Below are 25,366 nucleotides of genomic sequence, written 5' to 3'. Positions count from 1 at the left end.
CCTCCACCCCGGATCTCTGCATGTTCACGGACTCGGGAGCTCTCTGAACCCCATCCTCTAGGGCTGTCCTGATTACTTCATTGCACACGCTTGACTGATGAAAGCACTGACCATTGGCCATTGATTGAAACTCCCCTCTCCTGTCCCCAGAAGTCAGGGATGGGACCGAAAGTCCCAACCCTCTGATCACAAGGTTGGTTTTCCTGGTGACCAGCCCATATTCTCATTCACATAACAAGTGACAGCTTTGTCACTCTGGACAAAGACACATGTATGAGGAACATATTTGGCTCATCTGAATGATGAAATAGATACTCTTCTCCTAAGTCACAGTATCACAGCACATTGCCCATCTCTGCTTCCGGCTCCCATGAAGCTCTCCCAGGGCTGTGCCCAAGGGGCTCTCCCAAGGACCTTTGGATCTTCTTATTGCTTCAGTATTTGTCAAATGATGGCTAGACCCTAAATTGCTTCTCCAAATATGCTCTGTCTTCATGTTCAGCAACTGATAATGTGGAACACAGGCTCCCCGTGTGAATTAGCAATTATGATACTTTGCTCGTGTTCATCCGTCCAAAGTTTGCCATTATGTTTTCAAGCAGCTGTGCTGTTCGTGACCTTCAGGCTTGAAGGTGGTCCTTTTGTCTTTGGGTGTCATTGAAAAGACCCGTAGATACTTTGGGGGCTTGGCAGGGGTTGGGAGGTTTAGCTTGTATTTGCAGGACTCAGGACTCTATATGCAAACAAATTACCCTCTGAAAAAGCAACCAGTCATTGAATGAGAGCCCTCCCTACTGCAGTGTGACATCATAACTGCAAGCTCTGAAAACCCTGTGTCCATGTAAGGTGGCCGCCACACATACCAGGGGTAGGACACCTTCATATCTTCATGGAGGGCACAGCTGAACCCACCACCAAGGGGTTTTCCTACAACAAAGCTGTGGCCTCTACTGTGGACAAGGACAGCGTTTACGAAGGTGCTTCTGACACCCCCATACACAGTAGCCGTGTGGATGTCATGGGGAATTTGACGTCCATCCCTATCTCTGGCTTCATGACTCTGCTGTAGCCAGGGGTCCTGGGCGTGCCCTTTACCATCTGTCTGGTCACAGCTTGGATGGTTCTTGTCCTTATTTGCTGAGTGTTCCAGAGGACACACGGGACCCAGAGCCCCTGGCCCCCCAGGCCAGCTCTCTGGCTACTGCAGCCCTCCCAAGATTCATTAATCAACAGGAACTGATGGGAGGGAGAATGTGGGCTGGACACCTCTGTGCACATTGGTGCGCAACCCGGTGTGGGTTAAATTCTGAGCCTCGGGGCCCGTCTCCCGCCATTCACAGTCCACAGCGTGTCCAAACATTGAATGAGCACCTGCCCTACCTACCCTACCCCAGGCTCTTTGTACACCAGCTGTCATGAGAGGGACCACGGGGGTTCTGGCTTAGGTCTGAGTCAGTGCAAGAGTGGGGGTGACCTGGCATGCGGAGCAGTCACTGGGCCCCCCTGTGAATCTGCCATGAGCCCGGGTGGCCGTCAGGGAGAGGATGGGGCCAGCTGGTGGGTGACGCAGAACCGGCCCACGTGCATAGCTCCTCAGAGTTCACCAGGCAACAGGCAGTTTCACCGCCCACCTGCGTCCGGGGATGGAGTCCCCTGCCTTAGCCTGGGGCTCCTACAAGTATGGTCTGCACATGGGATAAGTTGCTCAGTGCCCATGTCCTGGCACCAGGAAACTCGGGCTCTGAGAGCCCAATCCTCTACCTGGGGGTCCCCTGTGCCCTTCTTCATGAATGTGGCACCTGCCTTTTTGTGCATAAACAACCAAGGACAACCTGTTTGACTTAGTGACTTCTCCAGCACAGCTGGCTGATTCAGCTTGAAGCGGGGCTGCTAGGCCCTGCCAGCACGCTGATCGTGCTGTATTTGCAGCCTCCAAGGGATGAGAGCCTAAACGGCCTTCTTCAGGGTTACCGGATCTACTACCGGGAGCTGGAGTCTGAGGCATCCTCAGCCACCGTGTCCAAGACGCTCAAAACCCCTTCAGCTTTACGGGCCGAGCTTACAGGTGAGACACCTACCCCATCCCAGCACAGGTGCCACACCATGCACCCAGGAAAGGAACCCTTGTGCATGTTAGCTCTATGCAAGGCATGGTGGGAAATGCCCTGGAAGGCCAGGGGAGATGCGGCTCTCCTCCAGGGGGCATGGCCACTGGGGTGGACAGGTCTGTGGCAGCCCAGGTGTGCACAGAGAGCGGTGGCCCATAGAGAGCCCCTGGGCTTTGGGGGCTTACTCCCAGTGTGGAGATCAGGGGAAGGTTCCCGGGGGAGGAGCCATTTGAGATAGGTTGTCAGGGAAAAGAGATTTCATCGAGGACACAGGAAGGTACGACTCACAAGGGCCTGGCAAAGGTAAGTGCTTAGGAGGTTAGAAGAACCAAGGGGCTCCTGGATGGTGCCTTCTAGTGGGCCAGCCAGGAGCACCTGCCTTCGTGAGGCTGGTAGGGTATGTTAGGGAGGGAAGGCCCTCCCAGGACACCATGCCACCACCCCATCTGGGGCCGACAGAGGCCGGTCATAGCCTAATGCTCTGATGAGGTCCATTCGGGGGACCCCAGCCTCATGGGGTGCACAGCCCTCTCACTCTGAGCCAATCCACCTGCTCCCCAGGCTTGGATCCAACAGCAGTTGAGGCAGCTTCTAGAACTTCTGGAAAGGGCATCTTCCTGTCTCAGAAGGGAGTCAGAGGGCATCCCCCAAACAGTATCACAGAAGATTCCTCTTGCCGTATGACATCCTTGTGTCACATCAGAACGTGCAACTCCAGGACTGCATCCCTGCTCTGTCCACCTCCCACCATAGCACAGGCTGTGCCTTGGGCCTGCCAGACAGGCGGCGGCTGCGTCTGGCTGATCCCAGAAGTGTGCTGACCGGAACCAGGGGCTCATTTGCCTCCCGTGCTCTTGGTCACACTCCCGCATCCCCGCCCCGCAGGCATCCCTTGCCGGTGGCCAGATAATATCTTCCTGGGCTTTGTAGCAAAATCAAAACCACAAAGTAAAAGAACCCAGGATGTGATTGGGTCCATTTACCTGCACAGGCGCTCACAGTCTTTAGCTTGCTCGTCCCCGTCCAAGCAGGGTGCTCACCTGAGCCCAGACAACCGTGCCTGCCGCAGGGTGTCTGGAAAAGTTGCCGCCCTGGGAGAAACTCATTTCCTGGCTCCTCGAGTGGTGTTTGCCCTGTCGTGCCAGAGACTCGTCTGATCCCTGTCGTGGGCCAGGTGCCCTGGCTATCTCAGGAAGCCAGGTGGGGACCCCCAGGTTGCTAACGGGGAGTGTGGAGGCGGTGGTATGGACGGCCAGTGGCTTCCGAGCACAGCGGCTTCCGAGCGCAGCACCAGCCCGCCCACCGTGTCTACAGACATCGTTTGCAGTAACTGTTCCCTGCCTGCTAACTGCCTTTCTGCTTTGCTTACTCCTAATAGCCCAAAGCAGCTTCAAGACCGTGAACAGCAGCTCCACGTTAACGACGTATGAATTAACACGTAAGTGCACGCCGCCTTCAGCAGGAGGCGCCGTGACCGCGGGGCAGGCGGGGGCCAGTGCCAATTGGCCTCTCAGTGGACCAAGTGAGAAGCAGCCGGGATTGATGGCTCTAGTTTCTGGAATTCCCCCTCTCCAGCGCTGCTTCTCAACACACCAAAACCATCGCGGAGACGGGAAAGTTCACTTCCAGAACAGAAACTGGGAAGGCATTTGACAGCTGGTCTTTGAGTTTGGGGGACTCAGAGGGAGCCAGAGCTCCTTTCTGCTTCCCTTTGACCTTTTCCTTTTACTCTGTATTTAATTGTAGTAAAATATGTGCAAAATGTACCATTGTAACCGTTTCTGAACGTGCAGTTTGGGAGCATTAAGCACGTTCACACTGCTGTGCAGCCATCACCGCCCGCCTCCAGGGCCCATCCCTTTCCCTGGACCGAGCTTCCGTCTCTGTGAAACACCCACTCCTCCCCCACCTGGCCCCCAGCGCCCACCCTGTCCTTTCTGTTTCTGTGTCGGAGTCCTCCAGGACTGCAGCAGTGCTTGCCCTGCTGTCTGGCTTCTATCCCTTCCAGCTTCAGCCCTGCTGGGGCACAGCTGGGACGCTCCATGTCTTCAAGACTGAATAGCGCCCCACTGCGTGCACTCACCTGTTCGGCCACCCATTCATCATGCCTTCCCTCTGGCTGCCACCTTGCTTGCTCTCACGCTCCTGGCCCTTACAGGGTTCCATGGTCCAGAGGTAGGGCGAAGGGGCTCCCCAGTGTGACTCCCCCCTGTGCCGGGAGCTTCCCTGGACTGGCACGTGGATAAACAAGGGGGGAGGAGGAGGGGCTGGCCCTTCCCAACACCCTAAAGTGTGTGAGCACCACCCACCGCATCGCAGGCACACGCCTGGGCAGCTGGCCCTGCCCTCATGGCCGGGGTGGGAGTCCGGGCGGGGAGACTCAGGCATGCCATTTTCTCCTCCACTCTGCTCCCCTAAAAAGGGCTCTGCAGTCTGCCCCGCATCCCTACCCAGCCACCACCCCTCCACCCAGCGCCTCGTCTCCCATGACACCGTGCTGAAGAGCAGCTTAGGGAGTTCGGTGAAACCCAGGTCCTAGAGACGAGGCTTCCCAGGCTGGACCTCCAGGCTTTGCAGTCCGGGTCCGGGTTATGAAGGAGAGGGTGCTCGACTCTGACCGTGCCCATGTCCACCCTGGCTTGTCTCCATTGATGCTGAGGAGACACATGGTCTCCAGGCATGGGGCTGGGGCAAACAGGCCAGGCAGGTGCATGAGCCACAGAAGGCAGCACAGCCGCAGCCAGGCTGAGAGCAGGAAAGGGTGGGTCCCTGCATGTCCCTGAAGCCAGCAGGGGCAGGAACCTGGTGTTCTGATTCACTGAACCTCTGTGGACCCCAGGAGGAGAGATCTGAAGTCTGAGCTAAGTCACCATTCACCCAGGGGTCAGACACGCACATACGGCCTCAGGAAAGCCCAGCGACGATGAAGTGGTATGAACTAGCAGAACCTTCCAGAGTGTTCTCGTTGACAGGTCAGCTACTTCCAACCTGTCGCTCAGCTCAGCCTGTGGAACCCTATATATGTGGTTTCACCTGCCCTTGTCTTCCCGGGACGTGGTGGTTAAAAACTCAGAGGGCTTTGTGTTGCCAGTGCATTTCCTCCTTAAACACCAGGGTCTTCCTTGTCCATTCTTACAGAGAGATTCTGGGCCACAGGCTGGCCTACAGCACCTCCTGCTGCCTCTACTCTTCCCTCTGGTGGCAGGCCTACGGCCGCATACAGGAACTGCTCATCTGGGCCAGGGAAGGAGAAGGAGGCCGCTCCACAGACCCTCGGGGGATGCCCCCGCTCTGCCCCGTGGCCCTGTAGTGTTGCTCCAAGGCAGAGAGGTGGTCTCAAGCCAACTGACCCGTCTCCTTCCACCTGTAGGTCTGAAGAGGTACCGGCGCTACGAGGTCATCCTGACGGCCTACAACATCATCGGCGAGAGCCCAGCCAGCGCGCCCGTGGAGGTGTTCGTCGGCGAGGCTGGTAAGCTCAGGGCACCACTGCCCTCCGGGAGGCCTGGCATGGCGCCCTCAGGGGCCGGCAGCGTACCCATGTTGAGGAGCCTGGTACTGCCACCTGCACCTCCGGGAGGTTCCAGGTTCTCTCCTGGGAAAGACAGATCTGCCGAGGGCTGGGCTGACCTGGTGGCTGGAGAGACCTGTGCAGTCTTGCTTTCAGACTCAGGGATTGATTTTACCTCCAGAGCCCTCCCTGTGCTTCCCAGCATGTGCTCCATGGGGAGGCTGCTGCCTCCATGGGAATCCAGGTGCGTGGGGACCTTGGCCTCTGCAGGACATTTGTGCTCAGTGTCCCACAGTTCCTGGTGGGGTCCCAGCTTCGGCTTGGCACACATTGGCCTGACCCACCAGTAAACTGCCCGGTCTCCTGTATGGGAAAATCACATGGATCATTGTTTGTACCCCTATTAGATAAGACGCGGCCCCTGAGTTTGTTTCCAGGGCTGTCCCTTGTGTGGAGGCTTCAGAGAGACATCATGTTATGTTGAGAGCAGACTGGGCTCCCGTCTGACCCAAGGGCACTGCCCGCTCTCCCCTCCTCTGCCGGGGCTCCTGCTCAGGTCAGCTGGGGTGGTGAGAGCATCGTGCTCCAGGCCGGGAACCACGGGAATTCCCTCTGAGGTCAGAGCCCCAGGCTTGCAGGAGACGGTGGTTGGGCCGCTGGGCCAGCCCGCAGAAACCTGTCAGGTGACCTTTCAACATTTGGAGAGACCTTTCAACATTTCTAACATTACTGTTAGAAACTGAATGACAGCACTGGGGGACTAACTGAGCAGGACTTTTCTGGAATGGTCAAGCAACATTTGCACCAAGTGAGGCCGAGTGAAATGTGATGCCTAGAGCGTAGGCTGTGCTGGTGGCGCTGTACGTCTGCCCCCAGGGGTTAAATGGCGTGGTGAGATGGGGGCTGGGCAGCCAGTATTCTGGGCAGATGTGCCTCCCCTCAGAGGAGCCTCCCTCCCCAGGCCGAGGCCAGGCAGGAGTACAGGCAGGGAGGGACAGGACGTGCCCAGTACCCTCCAGAAGGCGGGCTCTCCAGCCCTCTCTGGCACCTGGGCCCACACTGGTCAGCACGGGGGTCTGCCGGCCAGCCGGAACCGCAGCACCTGGCAGCCCGCTGGCGGCCTGCATCAGGGGCCTGTGGCACTGGAGGCAGAGCTTGAGTTATAGGGGCCCAGGCAGACGCTCCGAGGAGAAGACTAGCACCAGGGAGGGAGGCAGGCAGGCATGGGGGGCTGTGTGCACTGGCCAGGTTGCCGTGGGCCTAACGTCCGGCTCCGTGCTCCGTGCCATCCTCCACTCCGTCCTCTGCTCCGTGCTCCATGCCATCCTCCGCTCCGTGCTCTCCTCCGGCTCTGAGCCACGCCCCGTGCCGTGCTCCACGCCGTGCTCCATGCTCTCCTCTATGCTCTGCTCCGCGCTCCACTGCACGCTGGCGGGTTAGCAAGCATCAGGGCAAACCGCGAGCAGTGTGAGGTCAGCCGTCCCCCCCGACCCTGAAGCGGAGGGTGCAGCCTGGAGCGCACACCCTGTGCACAGCTGTGGCGCAGCCGTCACCCCCACGGGGAGAGAGCCCCACTTCCCGGATAGAAGCCCCTGCCATCCAGCTGTCCCTCCTCCCCATCCCGCTTCCCAGCCAGCCAGTGGCCTGGAGGTTTCCTGTCTAGGAATCTGTGCGGAATGTCTCCTAGCACCTGCGCCCACGAGCGGGGTGCTTTCACCCGACGCGGCAGCACCTAGTCTCGTGCCTGGGGAACGTTTTGCCATGTGCACACTCAGATTTCATCTCTTCCCGTCTGCACGGGGACACCTGGCTGGTCCCCACCATCCAGGTGCTGTGAGGACAGCCTCTACGGTATTATCCAGCAGCGCTGAGCTAACGCCATGACAGACAGGCAGGGGGAGCCACCGAGGTGGTGGGGTGGGGGCTCCTTCTGCTCCCCGGGGCCTCTCACCTTCCTCCACTCCCCTGGAGGGGCCCCCACTCCTAGGGCACCTGTCCTCCCGGCACCCACCTGCTCCCCGTGCTGTCTCCCCACATCTCGGTGTCAGCCTCCTGGACCCCATAGCCCCCAGATGGAAAACGGGGCACCCTACCTGGTAAGCCTGGGCTCCAGGGCTGTCTGACCCCACTCGCACGCTCTGATGAGCCAGCTGTGCTGCTGAGGGCCCTTGCCGGAGGTGCTGAGAAGTGGCTCTTCAAGCCTCCTGAATGGTTGTGGGCTCTGTGCACGGAGCACTGCTCAGCCTCCTCGTGCTCCCTCTTCCCCTGACTCCCACCCAGGACCTGACTCCAGGGGCTGCTTCTCCAGAAAGCTCTCTCTGACCACCACCCCCCACCCCCCCGCTGCCTTGCCACAGGTCCAGCTTTCCCCTTTTGTACCCTGAGTCTCAGATGCAGTGTGGACACCTCTACCTTCATTATTAGATGGGACAGTCCTGTCTTCCTTCCCCGTGGGACCAGGACCACTCCTCTCACAGTGCTCCCCATCCTGAGCTTAGGACCAAAGGGGACCTGAATGCCTTTGCTGCCTTGCAAATAGAGGTCCCCAGACTCCCATGAGGACGAGGCAGGAGAGCAGCTGTGGGAATCCTGGGCACTGGGAAGCACCCAGATGGACTGAGATAAAGTGGGTGGGCTTCATGTCTCAGAGCAGGGGGGAGTAAGTGGGGGGATGGGGCTAATCAGGGAGGTCTCCTCCTGAAGCAAGGAGACACGTGACAGTGGTATCTGCCCTGTGACTGCTGTGACCCCAGTACCCTTGCTCACACAGGCACACACATGTACCATCAATGGCTCCTACAGCACCTGGGCAGGGAAGGGGGTCAGCTGGCAGGGTACAGGAGCGCACTCTGGGGAGGCAAGCAGGCGGCAGGAGCAGGGACCAGAGAGGCTGCTAAGTGCTATGGGCTAGGCTTTGTGCAAGGGGGTTCTTGTAAGCACCGCACAGGAAGAACGCATGCGCACGTCCCTGCAGTTCTGCTCTCTCCTGCACAAATTTGGATGGGGGCAGGGAGGGAGGGGGCAGGATACGGAAGGAAATTGTATGCTCACTCCTTCCACCGTAATGTGGGTGACAGCCTTCCAGAGAGACCAGCCGAGGACACGGAGCACAGAGGCAGAGTGGCCTGGCGGATACCAGGAGAGGGTGTGCTGTGCACCCCGGGGGAGAAAGGGCAAGACCTGCCTGCCCAAGTCAGATGCAAATAGGAACTGACCAGGACTCTAGGCCTTGAGATGCTGGAGTCAGGGAGGACCAGGGCCACGGCCCCAGCAGATGAAATCAGGGAGTCTTTGGAGTTTAGATAGAAAAAACAGGGAATCAGCCTTCTCAGCGTGCATTGGCTGCTCTGGAATAAAGTCCACCCATTCGTAGGCAGTTCTGCCAGTTACTGACTGTGTGACCATGGGCAAGTTACTTGAACCCTCTGGGCCCCAGACTTGAGGAATCACGGTGTAGAAAGGAGCACTGTGAGCTAGGACTAAGGACACTCGGAGCCTCATGCCAACTCTGTCCCTAACTCGTCTGTTCTTCCTACAGGATGAATGTGGAGAACATGACCACACGGGGTGGGTCAGTATTTGTGAATGAATGGTTGAGACTCTGGGTGAGTTACTTAACTCCCTTGGTCTCATCTGCAGAGCAAGGTGTTTAGAATAGGGGGTCTCTGGGTCTAGCCCAAACATACAGGATTTAAATCTGTTTCACCTCATGGAGACAAGGTAATTTTTAGGAAATTTCTAATTGAGATTGATTTCTGAGTCCAGGCATCGCAAATGGGTAAAAATAATACATCAGTATGGACTCCAGTTTGCCAGAAATAAAAGCCCAGCCCAAACAGGCTTGGGCTAAAAGAATCATATATTAACCCATGTAACAGAAAAGTTGAAGGTCTAGCTTCAGGCATGGCTGGATCCAGCACCCTAACAGGCTGGTTTGATGGTTCGTTTTGGCTCCACTGTCCTGTCAGTTTGCTCCTATCTTGGGGAGGCTCCTTGTTACAGTGGCGCTGCTGTGGCAGCAAGAAGACAGCTTCCCTTCAGTGATGTCTGCAGAGGAAACCCACTCGGTCCTAAGAGCTGGCCTTTAGTGATACAGCCTTCTGCAGACCAGATACAGTGGCCAGCGGTCTGAGGTCCCCAAAGCCAGGCGATGATGTCATCTGGCCCCTGGGCCAGATGGGAGGAAGGATCCCTAGGGGAATGGGTGCTCCCTGCCACAGTCCACACGCATGGATGGCAGAGTGCCAGTGGCCAGAGCTGCTTCAGAGAGGGGTGAGAGGGACCCTGTGTGGGGTGCCATGGTACATAACTGCTGTTCCAGTTGTCCCCACTGAGATCTCCAAGCCCATCTCTGTGTTCTCGGGGTCCCGGGTACTACAGGGCTAGAAAAAGGAGACCACATCCTGGCCTTCAAGACATGTGCTCCTCAAGGATGGGCCCCCACTTTCTGGCAAAGGCTGCCCTCTTGCGCTGGGACAATAACATCAGCTGCTGCCTGTGTTTCCAGGCCTCCCAAGCCACTCTCCCCTGGAACAGACACTGGCCGTGTCGTCTAGAGTCCCTGCTCTTGCTCCGTGTCCTGGGAGGACCTGCAGGCTTCCTCCAGCCCTGCTTTGGAGCCGTGCCTCTGGGGAGTAGCCGTCTCTTCCCTCTCTCGAGGCAGAGCTGGGGTTCCCTCCTCTCTTCCGGAACACATTGCACACACAGCTTTCTGCACTCGCCGTCTGTGGTCTGTCTGTGCTCAGTGCTCCACAGAGCGGAGAGCCCCTCCTATCCACCCCACTGTCCTTAGGACTCCATGGTTTGCCGGCAATGCTGTGGGGAAGGAGTGGGGGAAGGGACAAGACCAGATTAGACAGGAAGGAGGGAAGCCGGCAGCCCTGCTCGGAAGCATGGACACAGGAGACGAATGACAGCAGGCAGTGCCATATGGGGGTGGGGATCCCCAGGGCCAGGGACACACAGGAAGTGCCCTAACAGAGGCTTCAGAAGCCCCAGCTCCTGTTTGCCCCATCACCCCTGTCCATTCAAGAAGGGCACGCATCTGGGGACCCCAGAAACCTAAGGGCTTCTGACAAAACAACACAGCAGACCTGACTGGCCCCAAACCAAGCCCAGAGCTTTCTGTTCTGAGCCTTGTTCTGTTTTGGTCAAAAATTGATTGCACCCTGAATGCTTTGTGGGGACCACTGAAGGCAGAGCACCTGTTTCCGGCTCTGATGGTGGGGGCTGTAGAAGCAGAGACCCCCCCACACATACACACCCTGCTGCCAGGGAGGGGGAATAACAGCCCCCATTCTCACGGAGCAGGGAGCCCTCACCCCATCAACACCATCCCAGCTGCCCCATCAGGACCCTGTAGCCCCCCGACTCTACTGTGCAGGCCAAGGCCCCTGGAGTGGGTGGACTTGTACCAAAGGGTCTTATTTGGGGAGACAGGAGTGTTGTAGAGGCCCTGTGAATTGGGGTTCGATTTCCTGAAGCAACAGGCCCAGGCGCCTCTGTCATAGGTCACAGCGAAGATTCAGTGAGCCTGAAGAACGACAGGTCCTTGGCCTGGCGCCTGGCCCGGGGATGCTCAGACAGCAGTCATGCCGCCCTCACTCCAGGGGTGAGGCAGGGTTAGCAGCCCCCGCCCACCTCTAGCCCTGCTTCCCCTCTGGGCCTCAGTCCAGGTTTAAAGGCAGAATGCGCCCCCCCTCCCAACGCAGAGGAGCCCACCCACAGAGCCAAGATGGTCATGGCAGAGGAAAGGAAAGCCAGTGTCAACCCCGAGAAAGCCCCGGCCAGACAGGGTGATGGTGGCCAGGAGCAGTTTTGGCCCAGGAAGTGACCAAAGAGGCCAAGTGCTCGGCCTAGGCCTGAGCTGCTGGCCCGGACACACCTGATGTTCAAAACCTGGCAGGGGGCCTAGAGACTGCGGGCTGGCTCCAGGATGAGGGGCATGCTGCATAGCCCGCAGAGTCGGGGTCGATGTGTGGCCCAGGTGTGATTGGCAGGGAGAGCCATGGGCGCCTGGGGAAAGTCAGGCTGCCATGGAGGGGAGGGGTGCATGCTCAGGGGCCTCATGGGGCAGCCGTCTTGCTCTAGGGCAGGAAACACAGGGTCGGTCTCACCCTTTGACTCTCTGCCTTGAAAAGCTGCCATCACAGAGATCACCACGCAGGGGAATAGGCAATCCACGGAGGGTTCCAAGCAGGATGGGCTCACAAGGTTGGGCTTCACAGCAGTCCTGCCGGGGAAGCTGTCAGTCCCTTTTGCATATGGCTAAAAGAAGCTACAAGAAAGGTCCAGCCACCAGGCCCAGGGCCACCTCCTGGCCTGACCATGCTGTCACTGGCCTTGGACAGGTGTTTCTCTGCCTGGGCCCCAAAAGCAAAGTCAGAACCCTGCCGAACTTGGAGCAGCCCCTCTGACTATCAAGAGCCCCAGGGCCGTCGGCAGCAGCTCACAGGGGGCTTTCAACCAAACCTTCAAGGCTCCCCTTCCTCCCCCTTTTCCACTGCTTCAACGGTGACAAGCCCAGCATTGGCCTTCCGGGGCTGGCCACAACCTCCCCATCCCTGTGGTCCCACAAGCATTAAGCCCAGGCAAAACCTGGCTGGGACTTTACCCCCAACTGCCAGCGCCATGGGGTCAGGGCAGCCAGGCCCGTGTAGCCCGTCTGTCCTGAGGCCACAGCATGGTGCCTGCTGGCCGCCAAAGACCTCCTGTGCTCGCCGGTCCGGCTTCTGTGCCCGCTTTCCTCCATGAGTGCCTCCAGCACCTTCCCGTGAACGTGCATGAAGTGACCCATGTGGGCCCGCCTGTTTGCAGAGGCTCTGAGTGCAGCCCATAGCTGCTTCCACTCAGGAGAGAGGCCAGGAGGTTCCTCTGTACCCGCTGAGAACCCCAGATGCTTTGAATGTGCCTGTTCTCTCTGCCCCGCTGGTTCAGGGGATGACCCCCACAGGGAGCACAGGGCTCTTCAATGGAGAGCGGAGAGGGAAGATGTCCCCTCCTGGCCTCCAGAGGCTTCTCCCGATCTTGCCCCTTGCACTGGGCTCTGGCAGTGGTGGATGGAAGCCAGGTCTGGGATTGTATCTGGAGACTCGTCTGGGGCTAGAAGCATCAGGGCCACCAGAATATCCCCATGGGAGCAGTTTGGGGAAGCAGGCAAATGGGGCTCACTGCTGTATAAGGAATGGGGGGTCAGGGCCAGGGGGTGCCTTTCCCAGGTGAGACAGGTGGCCCCAGATGCGGGGCTGGGTCCAGATGGTGGAGAACCTTCACAAACCGTCCCCGGGGTTACCCCTGCTGTTCATCTGGGAGAGAGGGATTGGCACAGACACAGGGCGCAGGGGTTTGCTGACATAAATCAAGCCTCTGTGAGCACTGTTGCAAATCCTTTATAACCTCTCTGATTCTGTCCTTGGGAGAAAATGCTAGAAGCAGACTCCCTGGCTCAAAGGACATAAACATTTCTTGCTTGAAGAAACTGAAACCCATTGACATGCCACGCCCTGGGGACCAGGATGGGGGTCATGTGGCCTCTCTGCTTCCACACTGGGCTCTTGCCTCACTTGTTAGGTGACAGTGTATCTCACTAGTGTTCTGGCCACTGACCTGTCATCTCTACCGTGCTGTTAAATGCCCTGACCGTACACGGCGACGTGTCTCACGGGGTCTTAGTGTCCTGGGGGTGATTTGTGCGAGCTCCGTGTGCATCAGGGACATCACGTCCGACCCCCTTAGGGCCTGCAGTTTCCCTGTTCTGTTGTCTGTCGCGGAGTTTCCTGTGGTCAAACCTCTCGCTCTGTGGGGTCTGCTTCTGGTCCAAGAGCCCGGGAGGTACCCGGCTTATCCTCCAGATTGGCGTGGGTCCCTGGTTCCTGAAACTCTGGAGCACATCTGGAATGCGTTTCGGTGCTGGGCGGATGTGAGCTTCTCAGTGGCTGCTTCTCGCACCCACTGCCCCAGTTCCATTTCCGACCAACCGGACCCCTGATGCTCCGGGGCGTGGCCGGGGGTTCTTGCGACATCGCGCTCATGCCACCAGCCCCTCCCGTGGCTGCGTTATCACCATCCTTCCTGTCTCGCAACACTCTGCCCTGGTTTTTGTTTCCCAGAACTTCTCAGCCATTTTTAGGAACTTTATAGTCATTTCGGCAAATTCTGCTGGGGTTGGACGGGATGTGTGTTACGTTCTGAAGGGACAGAAAAGTGCACCCCACAGTCATCCCGCTCTCCCGCCCTCCCTCTCCGGAACCCCCTCACCTCTTCCCCGTGCCTCTTGCTAGAGCTGCACTCGGCTCCGCCCTGCGGGTCACCTGCTGAACTCGGTCCCCGCAGCATCGTCACCTCGGGCCCTGATCCCCCAGCAGCTTGTCCTCACTCTACCCACAGCAGCTGGAGCCCGACTGCCGCCCCAGGGAAAGGAAGGACTTGACAGTTAATTCCTCCGAAAGAGGGAGTCAGAACTTTCTCCTGCACCCAGTGGAAAGCGCCCTGACCTTTGCTCTTTGACCCCAATAACTTTTGCCTAAAAGGGAAAAGAATCAGGCACTGTTCTACTCGTTGGTTGGTTTAGGGGCCATTTGGGTCACGATGGGCCCGACTGTCCCTTCACAAGGCTGCGAGCATCTTGGAATGGTTGGTTGGCTCTTTTTTTAAAGAACAAGAAACTTACTAGGAACTGCAGGTTCTACCTTTCTTGGAAGTCCTGGAGTTTTTAATTGCAGCTGGCTGGAAGGAGGGAGGAATGGCACCACTTTTTTTGCCGTTTTAGCTCCCCCTAGCAACGCAGGGCCCGGCTCCAGCCTCAGGGCCAGAGAAGGCTCTGGAGCTCTGCTGGTCTGAACCTGGTGCAAGGCCAGGAGTCAAGGGGACTTTGGCCACAGCCTCTCCCCGGCATCACGCACTGCGATCTCCAGGTAATTACTAATGGACGCGGGTCCTGACAGCATCAAAACCACAGGCAGCTTCCATAGCAGGTCCTGCCTGTCGTGTGGTGGGCCATGCAGTGTGTATACAGTGTGCAGGTGGAGACACAGGGCTTACAGGCCAGCGATCATGAATGGTGTGGCGGGTGTTCACTGGGATGTGAGAGCCTGCTGTGGGCTAGGCCGGTCGCTATCTCTGGCCCCAGGTGAGCCGTGGGTGCCCAGAGGCCGTCACCCAGTCTGGAGGTGGCCAGGGGTCCTGGGGCTCCTTCTTGCCCTCAGGGGCCACAGCACACTGTTTGCTTTCTTGATGCACAAAGTCCCGAGTCATTGCCTCAGAGACCAGACTAGAGAGTCCCCATAGAGGGACAGCCTCCTGTGTTGCTGGGCCTGACCCCAGCTGACCCAGTAGACGTTGATAAGGGAGTGGGGACATTGCCTGTCCCCTCCCAGACCAGAGAGAGCTCCTAGGGATGGCCCTGGCCTTTGCTGCCTCCTCCAGCCTGTCTTCAGCATCCCTGACTCCAGGAACTCCTGTCCTGAGGCCGCGTGGGGAATGAGGTAACAGAGTCCGGCAGCTGTGTTGATTCTAAAGCCACTGCAAGTACATGGGGAATGGGGTGCTGAGGGGGTGAGGGGAGGCCTGAGGCAGGGCTGCACCCAGGATTAGGCCGTCCGTGCGGTCAGACGTGGCCTGGGAGAGGTGAGAGGAAGGGAGGGCAGCTCCCACAGTCTGGTCAGTGCCGGAGTGCCGCGAGGGTCCCAGACCAAGGGCACAGGTGTGAGCTGATGCCCTATAGCAGAGACCCATGGAAAGTTCTAGAATCACCATGACTACCCCAGCTTCCATACCCCGGCATGAGTGATCCTTCCCCAACCCGATTTCAACCCCTCAGTGGATCCCTCTTGTTCATAGGGAGAGATATAGAATTTGCTCCTGCGACAGGCCCTGGGGCCCTTCCCGCCCAGCAGCATCTCCGGCCTCTGCGAGCATCTCCTGGTCCCACAGCTCTGGGTATCCCTCTCCTGCACCATGTGCTCCGCAGCACAGAGTACTGCCTTCCCCAGCAGATGAAATGTTAGTAGATAAATGACATTTCTATTAACCTAATTTCCATCAGCGTAGGAAGGTTATGGAGAATATTTGAATCCTAATGCTTTATTTGGAAAAGATCCCAAACATCACGCCATCTGGAGTCCAAGTTCTGGGCTGGGCAGATTCTCAGGACGCTCCTCTGAGCATTGTACTGGGGGTGGATGGAGACCTCACTGCTGAGCGCCCACTCCCTCAGCAGCTGGAGGGGCCCCTGAAGGGGGAAGCCCAGGTCCTGCCCTTGAGCAGCGCAAACTCTGGGTGGAGAGAGAAGCCTGGCCTGGGCCCTGTAAGTGGGTGAGGCTGTCTGGGGTCAAGCCGTGCTGGCCAAGGGGCCTTCACACCTTCCAGAGCCCCACCTGGACGGCAGGCCTGCTGGATTCGTAGACACTGGTTGTCCCCGGGGACAAAGGAGACATCATTCCCACATGTGTGAGTCAGCAGCCACGTGGGGACAGGGTGTCCACACCTGGCCACTGGGCTGCTGGCAATACAGAGCTGTGGATTTGGAAGTACTCCGACCGCCTGGTCTCTCCGCAGAGCCTGGCCTCGCCTGTGTCTCTCCTTCCCGGCCAAGCTCTTGCTGAATTTGAGAACCCCCCTCCTTTCATGTGTTGTCTCCCCGCCGACTGGGGATGCCGGGAGTATGGGCAGAAGCTGACGGGCTAGCTCCATGGGGCCCCGCCGCGTCTGCCCTTGGAACTGCCAAGCTCTGAGCTCCTTGTTACCAGGTCCAGGACTGCTTCCTTTGACTCTGGCCAATACCAGACCCCGTCTCTGTAGCACGACCCCCAGCCCCCGGGCTCTGCCTCTGCTCTCTCCCTGGCGCCATTCACTCTCTCTGTCAGTCTGCTCTCCTGGAGTGGTTGCCTCATTCTTGCACCCTTAGGTGCCTTCTGGACCCGTGGAATTCCTGAATTTTCTCCCCCATGTGCTCCGGGGTCAGTGCCTCTATGCATCTCCAAATTCCAGGCCGACCTTTGGAGGGCAGCCTTGACACCTTGCAGCCCTCATGCCCACAGCCCGTCAGCTGGTCACCATTGGTTGACTCACAGTCCCCGACATCAAAAGCACCGTCACTTGCTCCTTTGTCATGGCCCCCACCCTCCTTCGGGTGCCGTCTGCTGTCTGTATCCACGCAGCGGGCCCACAGCTGGTCTTCACAGCTGGGGCACCCCCCAGCTTCAGCCCAGCCATCTCCAAGTACACCTGTGGCTTGTGGGTGTTCAAAGATGAGCTGACACACGGATCGTGGACCCTCACCTCACCAGGTGCTATATCCTTGCGTTACTGACCCAGAGCAGGGTCCACAAAGCAGGCCCATGGGCCAAATCCAGTGCCTGATTTTGTGAATGGAGTTTTATTGAGATGCCCATTCATTTACACGCTGTCTGTGACTAATTTGCCAAACAAAGGCAGTGTTGAGTCATTGTGACAGAGAACATGCGTCCCTCAAAATCTAAAACGCTACCCGGCCCTTTATGGGAAGCTCCCTGACGCCTGTCCTTGACAATCAGTGAGCCTCCCAGTTATGCAAACCCCAGCGCAAATCCAGCCCCTTCTGGGACAAACAACGTAAGCCCCTTTAGGCTCCGTTTTCTAAGGTGTGGAATGGGAGCAGACATCCTCCCTGTATCGTGAGTTTTGCAAATACAAACTGCATATGACGTGGTTGGTGAATCGGGGACCATGGTTTGCGTTGCACAGACCACCAGCGGTCCCAGTCCAGTCGTGGCCTGTAGGCCGGGGTCTTGTTCTGATGGGAAATTCACTCTACAGGCAAGGAGGAAAACCCCACAACAGGTGCAGGCCTTATGGCTGGCTTGTTTGAGCAGCTTTCACTGCCGTGTCTCCTGCCAGCAAGGTGGGGCCTGGCAGGGACTGGGCTACCAGGCTCCCAACCTCTTCCTTGTTCCTGCTGGGAAGCACCCATGGCAGAGACTCTCCAACTCCCTACACTGCTCCAGACTCCCGTATTTCCTGCAACACACCCACCATTCTGAAGGCCAGAGCCGTCTTCCTCTGCACACTCATTGGTGCCCAGCCCAGAGGTGGGTCCAGGCTGCTTATGAACACGTGTGACCATAATGGTGGGTCGCTTGAACACCATGAGAGCCTGCATTTAGCACAGGGGCTACACTAAATTCAAGCCAATCTGTCTGAGCCCAGAGTGTGCAGAGACTGGGCCTCAGCTGGGTACCTTTCCTAGAGGAGCTTATGCTCATTGGCTGTATTGGTTATCGATTGGTTATCAAAGGCTGTGTGACAAATGTTCCCTGGGCAGCTGCTTGAAAAAAACATGCATGTGCTACACCACCGTGGGGGGGAGCCAGGTGTTCAGGCACAACTGAGCTGTGTCCTCTGCTTTAGGTCTCGCCCAGGGTGGCACGCAGGGCAGCTGTCTCATCTGAAGGCTGGACTGGGGAAGGAGCCATTTCTAAGCGCACTTGTGTTGGCAAGTCTCTGTTTCATGGGCTGTTGGACAAAAGCCTCCCTGGGCTCCTTGTCATGGCGAGCCTCTGCAGGGGGTGTCTCCCTGCATGGCTGCTGGCTCCCTCCCTGCATGGCTGCTGGGAAAGGGTAGGACAGAGGGCCAGCCAGATGGGCGCTAGCCGTGGGGAAGCACAGTCTCCTGGAAGCCAATCATGGGGCCACCACCTTCCGTGTCTGACACATTCTGCTGGTCAGAAGCACGTGCTCTCAGGAGGGAATCACACAAGGGAGGGTGTGAGTACCAGGAGGCGGGACCATGGAGCGCCACCACCATCAGCCATCAGGATGCCGGCTTCCAAGGCTGTGGAAGTTAGAGTGTCAAGGACACACCTGGGCTGCTCCTGGCCCACAAAGGAACTGAGAGGAGGGCGGATGTTTAAACATGTCAGTGACGGGACTACTGACAGTCCCCACGGGGACACAGCCAAAGCAGGCCCAGGACACTGCCCACACCTACTGAACAAACGAGTTTGGAGCAAGATCCTGTGTTCAGGCTGCGTTACAGAGCGCCTCCTCCTTGCTGGCCGCAGAGTTGCTTCATTTCACCTCTGAGACCCGTTCAGTCTGGTCTTTTCTCCTGTTTTGCAAAAGAAACTGAGGCGCAGAGATTGAACCGTGTCCCAAGTCCCACAGGCTGAGCCCGGATCCTAATCTCACCATCCAGGGCTTTGTCCATGACCTTGCACCTGCAGCCTCAGAGCCTGGAGTCCTTGACACTGACTGTTTTTGAAGACAGTTTTAGGGACCTGCTTCCCGATTTATCTTGTTAAGCTTCCTGAGAGTTGTGTTAGTTCCCGCTCAGCACTGAGCAGATTGGAGGAAAAATGGGCATTTGAGCTCAAGTGAGGGGCTCAGGCTGAGTGAGATGGGGCTGGGCTGCAGTGGCTGCTCCAGGAACCCAGAAACGTGGCCTTGAGTCCCCCGCCCTCCCTTGCACATTGTGCTAGACGCTGGGCTGCCAGGCATCGAGTGCGGTGTGAGTCGAGTCCCGGGGCCGGGCCCTTCTCAGTCTTCCCGTGCAGGAAAGGCAGCGGTGAGAGCCCGCCGCCTGGGGTTATGGGGGTGAGGCGAACCCAGACAAAAGGCTTGCACGCGCACCCCTGCGCCGCCCTCAGCACCATGGTCACACCCCACTGCTGGGTCACCATGATTCCAGCAGCTGCAGACTAGATGAGAGCACGCTCTTCCAAAGGCCCTGCAGGCTTCTGGCGAGCAGGGGCTTCCGCTTGAGAAAAGGGTGATCCGTGTCTTTTGTGTTCATTACAGATTTATAAAACACGATCTCCTCACTTTGAATTCTGTCGTAGGCTTTTTTAAACATCGCAGTACGATGTCGAACTGAGCACTCGTTTACAGACCCGGAGTTTCTCTGGGTGGCCCTGGCAGCTGCCTGGCCTCCTGCAGGGCCCCTGGCATTGGACTTGACATTGGGTGACAACAGGGACTCTCCTATCTTCCTTCTAGGGACTGTGCCCCTGCCCCAGAAGTGCAGGAAGCTTTTGTGTTTCCGGGCTCTGCTCACCTTTTGAGATTCTGCTCCTTTCCCAGGTTCCTGCGCTGAGTCATTGTTCCGTCTCCAGTCTTGACTTGCCCCCCACTGAGCTGAAGAACTATGATCTAGTTAAGCCTCCTTTCTGTATTGCAAAGGCCCCAGAGGTTAGATAATTACGCAGAACCGGAGTCTGTCTCCAGGTGTCTTGGCTGAGAGGAACAAATTGTATTGGCAGAGTTTGCCGAGAAGGTAAACTATGTTAGAGAATTCTATTTCCTGTTTGCTTCGACAGGAAATCAGCGTGTTTGGCCAGAAAAATGGTGATGTAGGTAAAGGGAATTGATGAGTGTGTAATTTTTTTATTATATCAAACAAATACTTGTCTCGTTATATTGAAATGTTAACAGTGATCCTCAAGGCATCAGTTAAAAAATTGTTCTACGCAAATAATAAATCCCTGGGTTACAGAAAGTGAAAGAAACCTAGCACAGCCTAGCATGGCCTAGCATAGTCTAACATGATTTAGCATGATCTAGCATGGCCTAACATGGTCTAACATGACTTAGCATGATCTAGCATGGTCTAACATGGCCTAGCATAATATAACATAGCCTAGCATGGTCCAGCATAATCAAGCATGATCTAACATGACCTAGCATGGCCTAATATGATCTAGCATGGCCTATCATGGTCTAAGATGATCTAGAATGGCCTGGCATGGTCTAGCATAATCTAAAATGCTAGCACAACCTAGCATGATCTAACCTGACCTAGCATGGTCTAATATGATCTAACATGACCTATCATGGCCTAGCATGATCTAACATGGTCTAGCCCGACCTATCATGGCCTAGCATGATCTGACATGACCTAGCATGGCCTAGTGTGACCTAGCATGATATGATATGGCCTACCATGACCTAGCATGACTCAGCATGATCTAGCATGGTCTGACATGGCCTAGCATGGTTCAGCACTGGCAGAAGCCCAGCACGGCCCCAGGTGCCACTAGCACCTGGATGACCATCTGTCCGATGTGACCCCAGCAGATACCCTACCCCGTCGCCCTTCCCATTCCCGCCCCTTATGTGGCCCTCGCTTCCCAGGCCCATAGTCACATGTCGAATCCTCCCCGTTATTGAAAGACACCCTTTTCCAGGAAAGACCCCGTGTCCCCCAGCCAGAAATGACTTCTCATGGCCCTTTGAACCTGTCTTCCCATTACACGCGCTATCATGATGACTGCGATCTCTCTCTTGTTACACGTGTTGCTGCATTTTGTGTCCACCCACCCCTCAGTGCCAAGCATAGGGCCTGGGGGATACTCAGGAAAATGTCAGCACATTACACTGTGGCGACAACCAGTCACCTAGTCCTAGCGGCTTAATCACCAGCGGCCATTTCTCTCTCACATTCTCTGTTCTCTTCGGCCAACTGTGTCTCTCCTGCTCCCTGTTGTCTTCTCCCCAAGACACAGACTGAGGAGTCAGCCCCCGCAGGGGAACTGCTGCTCAGGTGGTAGTGGGGAAAGGGGAGATCGAAGGCCAGGGAACTTCAGGAAGCTTCTTCTGGGAGGTGGCCTGGGTCACTCCTGCCCACATGTCCCTACTGCTTCCCTGTCATTGACTACACTGGGGTCAGAAGGGGAGACATGTGGTCCCCTCGGAGGGAGATATCACAGGCCACAGCACCCTTCCTCAGAGGCAGTGGGTAGTTTGAATGGATGGGTGAGTCTGCACAGTTCATTCTTGCAGGATAGAACATTTCCCTGACTCTCTCAAGCAGGCAACCACGGTCATCTCTTTTTCTCCATGGTGAGAGCACAGGGCAGGGCCTGTCCAGGGGCCGGACCTCATAGTGGAAGCTCTTAAATGCTGACAAGGGAGGGTCTACAGCTCAGGCCTGAGGAGTGACCAGGTCTACTCAGGACCTGGTGGGCACAGAGTTAGGTGGCCGTGAGCCAGTGCTTTCCTCTCAGCAGCAAGTTAAGACTGAGCCGGGCACAGTCACATGGTTCCAGCAGCTGCTGGCCACTCTGGGGCAGCATGTCGGCCCGGTGGTCATGTGAGGTGGACAGAGCGCTGCCCTTCCTGCTCTGGGGAGCTTGCATGCCGGGCCTCCCTATGCAGTCACCCAGAACCCCTGAAGATTCCAGAACTTTTCAGGTGCAGAAGCCTGTAAGTTCCTCCGTTGCTTCCTCTGTGAGCTTGCTCTTTCTGTGGCCTCTGTGGCCAGGGTAGCAGGGGCCACCCTTCCCCCCCCCCCCAGAGGCCCTGCTCCCAGCAGCCTGGCAGGATCGTCAGCCCTGACATGAGGCATCCCCTTTGCAAGCCAGCTCTCGGGGCTGCTTGTGGGCAGTCTGTGTCTCAGTGCGTCCTGGAGACTGCTGTGCGAAAATGCTCTTTAGCCCTGATTTCATGCATGTTAAGAAAGCATCCAGGTCTGATTTCTGTGTTTACCGTGCAGCACGGGCACGAATTGGGGAGAACGCATGCAAGGGCTCACCGGGAGTTCCATCCGCGCCTCCCCATCTCCCCGCACACCCGCAAAGACCAACAAGCACTGTATCTGGGGTTGTAAATAGCAGAGCCTCCCTAAGTCGGGTCGTCCTGCTGGCACGGAGACTCAAATGCTTTCGGGAACCAAGGAAATAATGCCTCAAAACTGACATGCTCCGCTCTGTGTTTACACGCATTTTTCTCTTCCCTGCTTATGTCGTCATCAAAAAAATCCTTGTTCCCCACAGCATTTTTATGGCACAAAAGCTCTGGGCTGCGGGAGAGCTGGTGAGCACATCACAGCAGCTCAGCTTGGGGACAGCAGTGCATGCAGCTTGGCTGCTTTACACAAGACAGTGGGTGGGTTTTGGCCAGCATGTGACGATCCCAGCCAAGAAGCACATGGCCCTTGAGTTCTGGGAGCCGCCTCGAGCCCCGTTTCTGTGGACCTCCACGTCCAGAGAACAGTCGAAAGCCCAAGCTTTGGGGAGGAGAACCCCGGGGTGGGGGCAGGGGGCCACACACAGAAGGTTCTAACCCACTGCCAGGGTAATGGCCGTGCTCAATTTTGCCTTTCACGTTTTAATTGTACAACAGTAATTTTGCGATAGAGTTGCCGATGGCAAACATGCAAAAGACATTAACTTTATTTATGTTTTGGATTATTAATGTGGCTGTTAAAATTCCTCCAGTTAGTTTTGATTGAATTGTTTTTTTGTGTGATTCTGTTGTTTAATGGAGCGGTAAATAAGAATTTCTGATAATGAGGTCGAGCATCTGTCACAACAACCTGGTGTGGGTTATTAACATTTCCATTAACGGCAGGGTGGGCAGCGATAATTCGGGAGCCGCACAGTTAGAACAAAATAAATAGTCGGTGTCAGGCTGAGTGGGTGTTAATTACTATTTTATTCTACATGGTGGGGGGGAACGGGGTGACTCTCGAAGGTCGTTCTCTCCTGAGAGCATGTGTGGCAGGGCCGTCACCCTCGGACAGCAGCTGTTGTGTCGTCTCCGTGCATGGCCCGGAAATATTCCTGGGCCCACAGATCGAGGCCCCCAGGCAGTTCCTGGGGCCCAGGGGTCCAGCCCAGCACAGACCCGCTGGTGCAGTGCACTGGCAGGCAGGACGAGGGAGTAGCTCCCAGGGGGGCAGAGAGTGGCCCACCACGCAAGGAATTCAGAAACGGCGCAGAGCTCATAGACGCAAAGGAGACAGGCTCTGCATGTACGCATGTGCTCTCTGAACTCTCCCAGCTTCCCGGGGGCCGACGGCCGCAGTGTCCTCCCCACCTCACCAGGCACAGTGTGGCCCTCGGGGCGGGAGGACCAGGTCCTCAGTGTTGGAGCCCTAAGGACCCTCGGAGCAGGGGCACTGGGAGCAGGGCAGTCTGTGCTCCTGACCCCACTAGGGGCCAGCCTTGCATCTGCAGCCCCAGGGAACAGGGCCCCAACAGCATAAGATTTCTGGGATGGGCACGCGGATGTCTTAGTCTCTCCATGTTCCATCCAAAACGCAGTGCCTCTCTCCACTGCTAACGTAGTGACACAGCCCCGAGGCCTGCAGGACCTGCCACTCACTCAGCAACAGGCCCCCAAACGCCCCCGGTTGGTGCTAAAACCACAGATCCTCCCGCATGCGTCACACCTTGATGTCCCAGCAGCCCTTAGCCCAGCCTGGCAGCACCACCCTGCGTCCCACTCCCGAGGCACGCAGATGAGCAGATCATACCCTTGTTTATGAACACTCTGCCAACTGTGTCTCAATAGAATCCGTTTCCTCTGTAATTGTCCAGACTGTATTTTATGCATCTCTAAACGTGATTCTGGGAACGTTTTGCAGGGTTCCCAGGCATAAAAGCTGGACAGCCTGGGCAGGCTCTCAGGAAGCCCCCTCTGGACTTAGGGGCCCTGCACATGTCAGCAGATGCCTCAGCTTCTGTCCTGTGCTGTTTTCTCCTCAGCCCCGGCCATGGCTCCGCAGAACATCCAGGTGACCCCGCTCACGGCCAGCCAGCTGGAGGTCTCATGGGACCCGCCACCACCGGAAAGCCAGAACGGGAACATCCAGGGCTACAAGGCAATGCTCTCTCGCATGGTTTGACTCTTCCTTCCAGGTCACTTTTAGGCCAGGATAAGTGGCCTCATTCCCCAGAGCTCCCAAGTACTTTTCTGGAACCCTGGCCACACTTCTTGTCTTTCCAGCAGACATACAGCTGACCGTCCACCCAGAAGGCCACAGGCGATCCTGAGCAGCTGGAACAGGCTTAGCCTGACCTTGCCTTTTGGGCTCGGGGGTGGGGGTCCGGTGCCCTGTACAGCTGGCTTGTGCCCAGCAGTCCCTCCCTCCCAGGCCCAGCCAGGAACCCTTCCAGCTCCTGCACCCACTCTGGGAGCCTCCAGTATCTCTGCTAAGAGTAAAATGGAGCAACCTAAAGAAGAGCAGGTTTTCTAGTGCAGCTCTGCCCTTGGGTTTCTATTGGATATTTCATGAGGTCTGGGGGGGGAGTTCAAGAAGTTGCATTTCTCACACGTTCCCTGGGGGTTCCTAGGAAGCCCACTTTGAGAACCACCACACTCAACTCGGGATTCCACATTAGCTAAACATTTCGGATATGGGGCAAAAGAAAGGCAGTGGGCCGATGGGTGATAGCACAGAGCAGGTTCATCCGGCGGGCAGGAAGCCCCCCACGCCCGTCTGCAAGGCCACATCTGTGCAGAGAACTCAGAAGACCCAGCTAGAGCACCCCCAAAGAAAGCGGCCCCGGGCTGATCCCGGCAAACCCCCCCAGCGCCTCCCCTCTGCCGGCCCAGTTCAGTCAGTCATCGGCTTCTGTGGGCCAACCTACCCCGACGACTATTGGGCCAATTAAATGTCCATTTAAAAATGATTTTTGTCAGTGTTTGATGAAAATAAATACCTTCCTCCACGGCAGGGCTGTTACAGTGATGAATGAGGTAATGCGAAGTCCTGTGAGCTTGGAGGCAAGATGCTATTTATGTATGTCCAAAATATGTTTTCTAATTTCCTTAATGATAAAGACATTGAACTTGGGTATTGATCTCAAGTTAGTAAGGCCTGACCAAGTGCAGGATTGGATGTGCGCAGTTGGGAGAGCAGAGGCTGGCCCCCGCCGGGCCGAGTCGGCAGTGCCCGCGGTCAGGGTGCGCACCCATGCAGGAGGCACTCCCCGGCTCTGCGGCGGGCTGCCTTGTGGGCCAGCGGTTCTAAAGGCCTGGCTGGGTTTCA

The 25,366-nt window shown here is 57.0% G+C and overlaps 1 protein-coding gene across 3 annotated transcripts in view; it reads left to right on the top strand.

Annotated features, from left to right (window-relative positions):
- SDK1 (sidekick cell adhesion molecule 1) overlaps positions 1-25,366 on the top strand; it is an 883,892-nt gene that overhangs the window by 819,151 nt on the left and 39,375 nt on the right. For 2 of the 3 annotated variants that reach the window (XM_045075162.1, XM_045075164.1), the window contains exons 33-36: positions 1,930-2,065; positions 3,487-3,546; positions 5,479-5,580; positions 24,081-24,196. In XM_045075162.1, coding sequence (XP_044931097.1) covers positions 1,930-2,065; positions 3,487-3,546; positions 5,479-5,580; positions 24,081-24,196 — 414 coding nt within the window. The remainder of the gene's footprint in view (positions 1-1,929; positions 2,066-3,486; positions 3,547-5,478; positions 5,581-24,080; positions 24,197-25,366) is intronic. The other variant, XM_045075163.1, reaches the window with a different exon arrangement.

The sequence above is a fragment of the Mustela putorius genome, unplaced genomic scaffold, assembly GCF_011764305.1.
Source record: "Mustela putorius furo isolate JIRA1106 unplaced genomic scaffold, ASM1176430v1.1 tig00000139_pilon_pilon_pilon, whole genome shotgun sequence".
Taxonomy (NCBI): Eukaryota; Metazoa; Chordata; class Mammalia; order Carnivora; family Mustelidae; genus Mustela; species Mustela putorius.
Note: the sequence above shows the minus strand (reverse complement) of the source record. Positions and strands in the feature narration are given on the sequence as shown.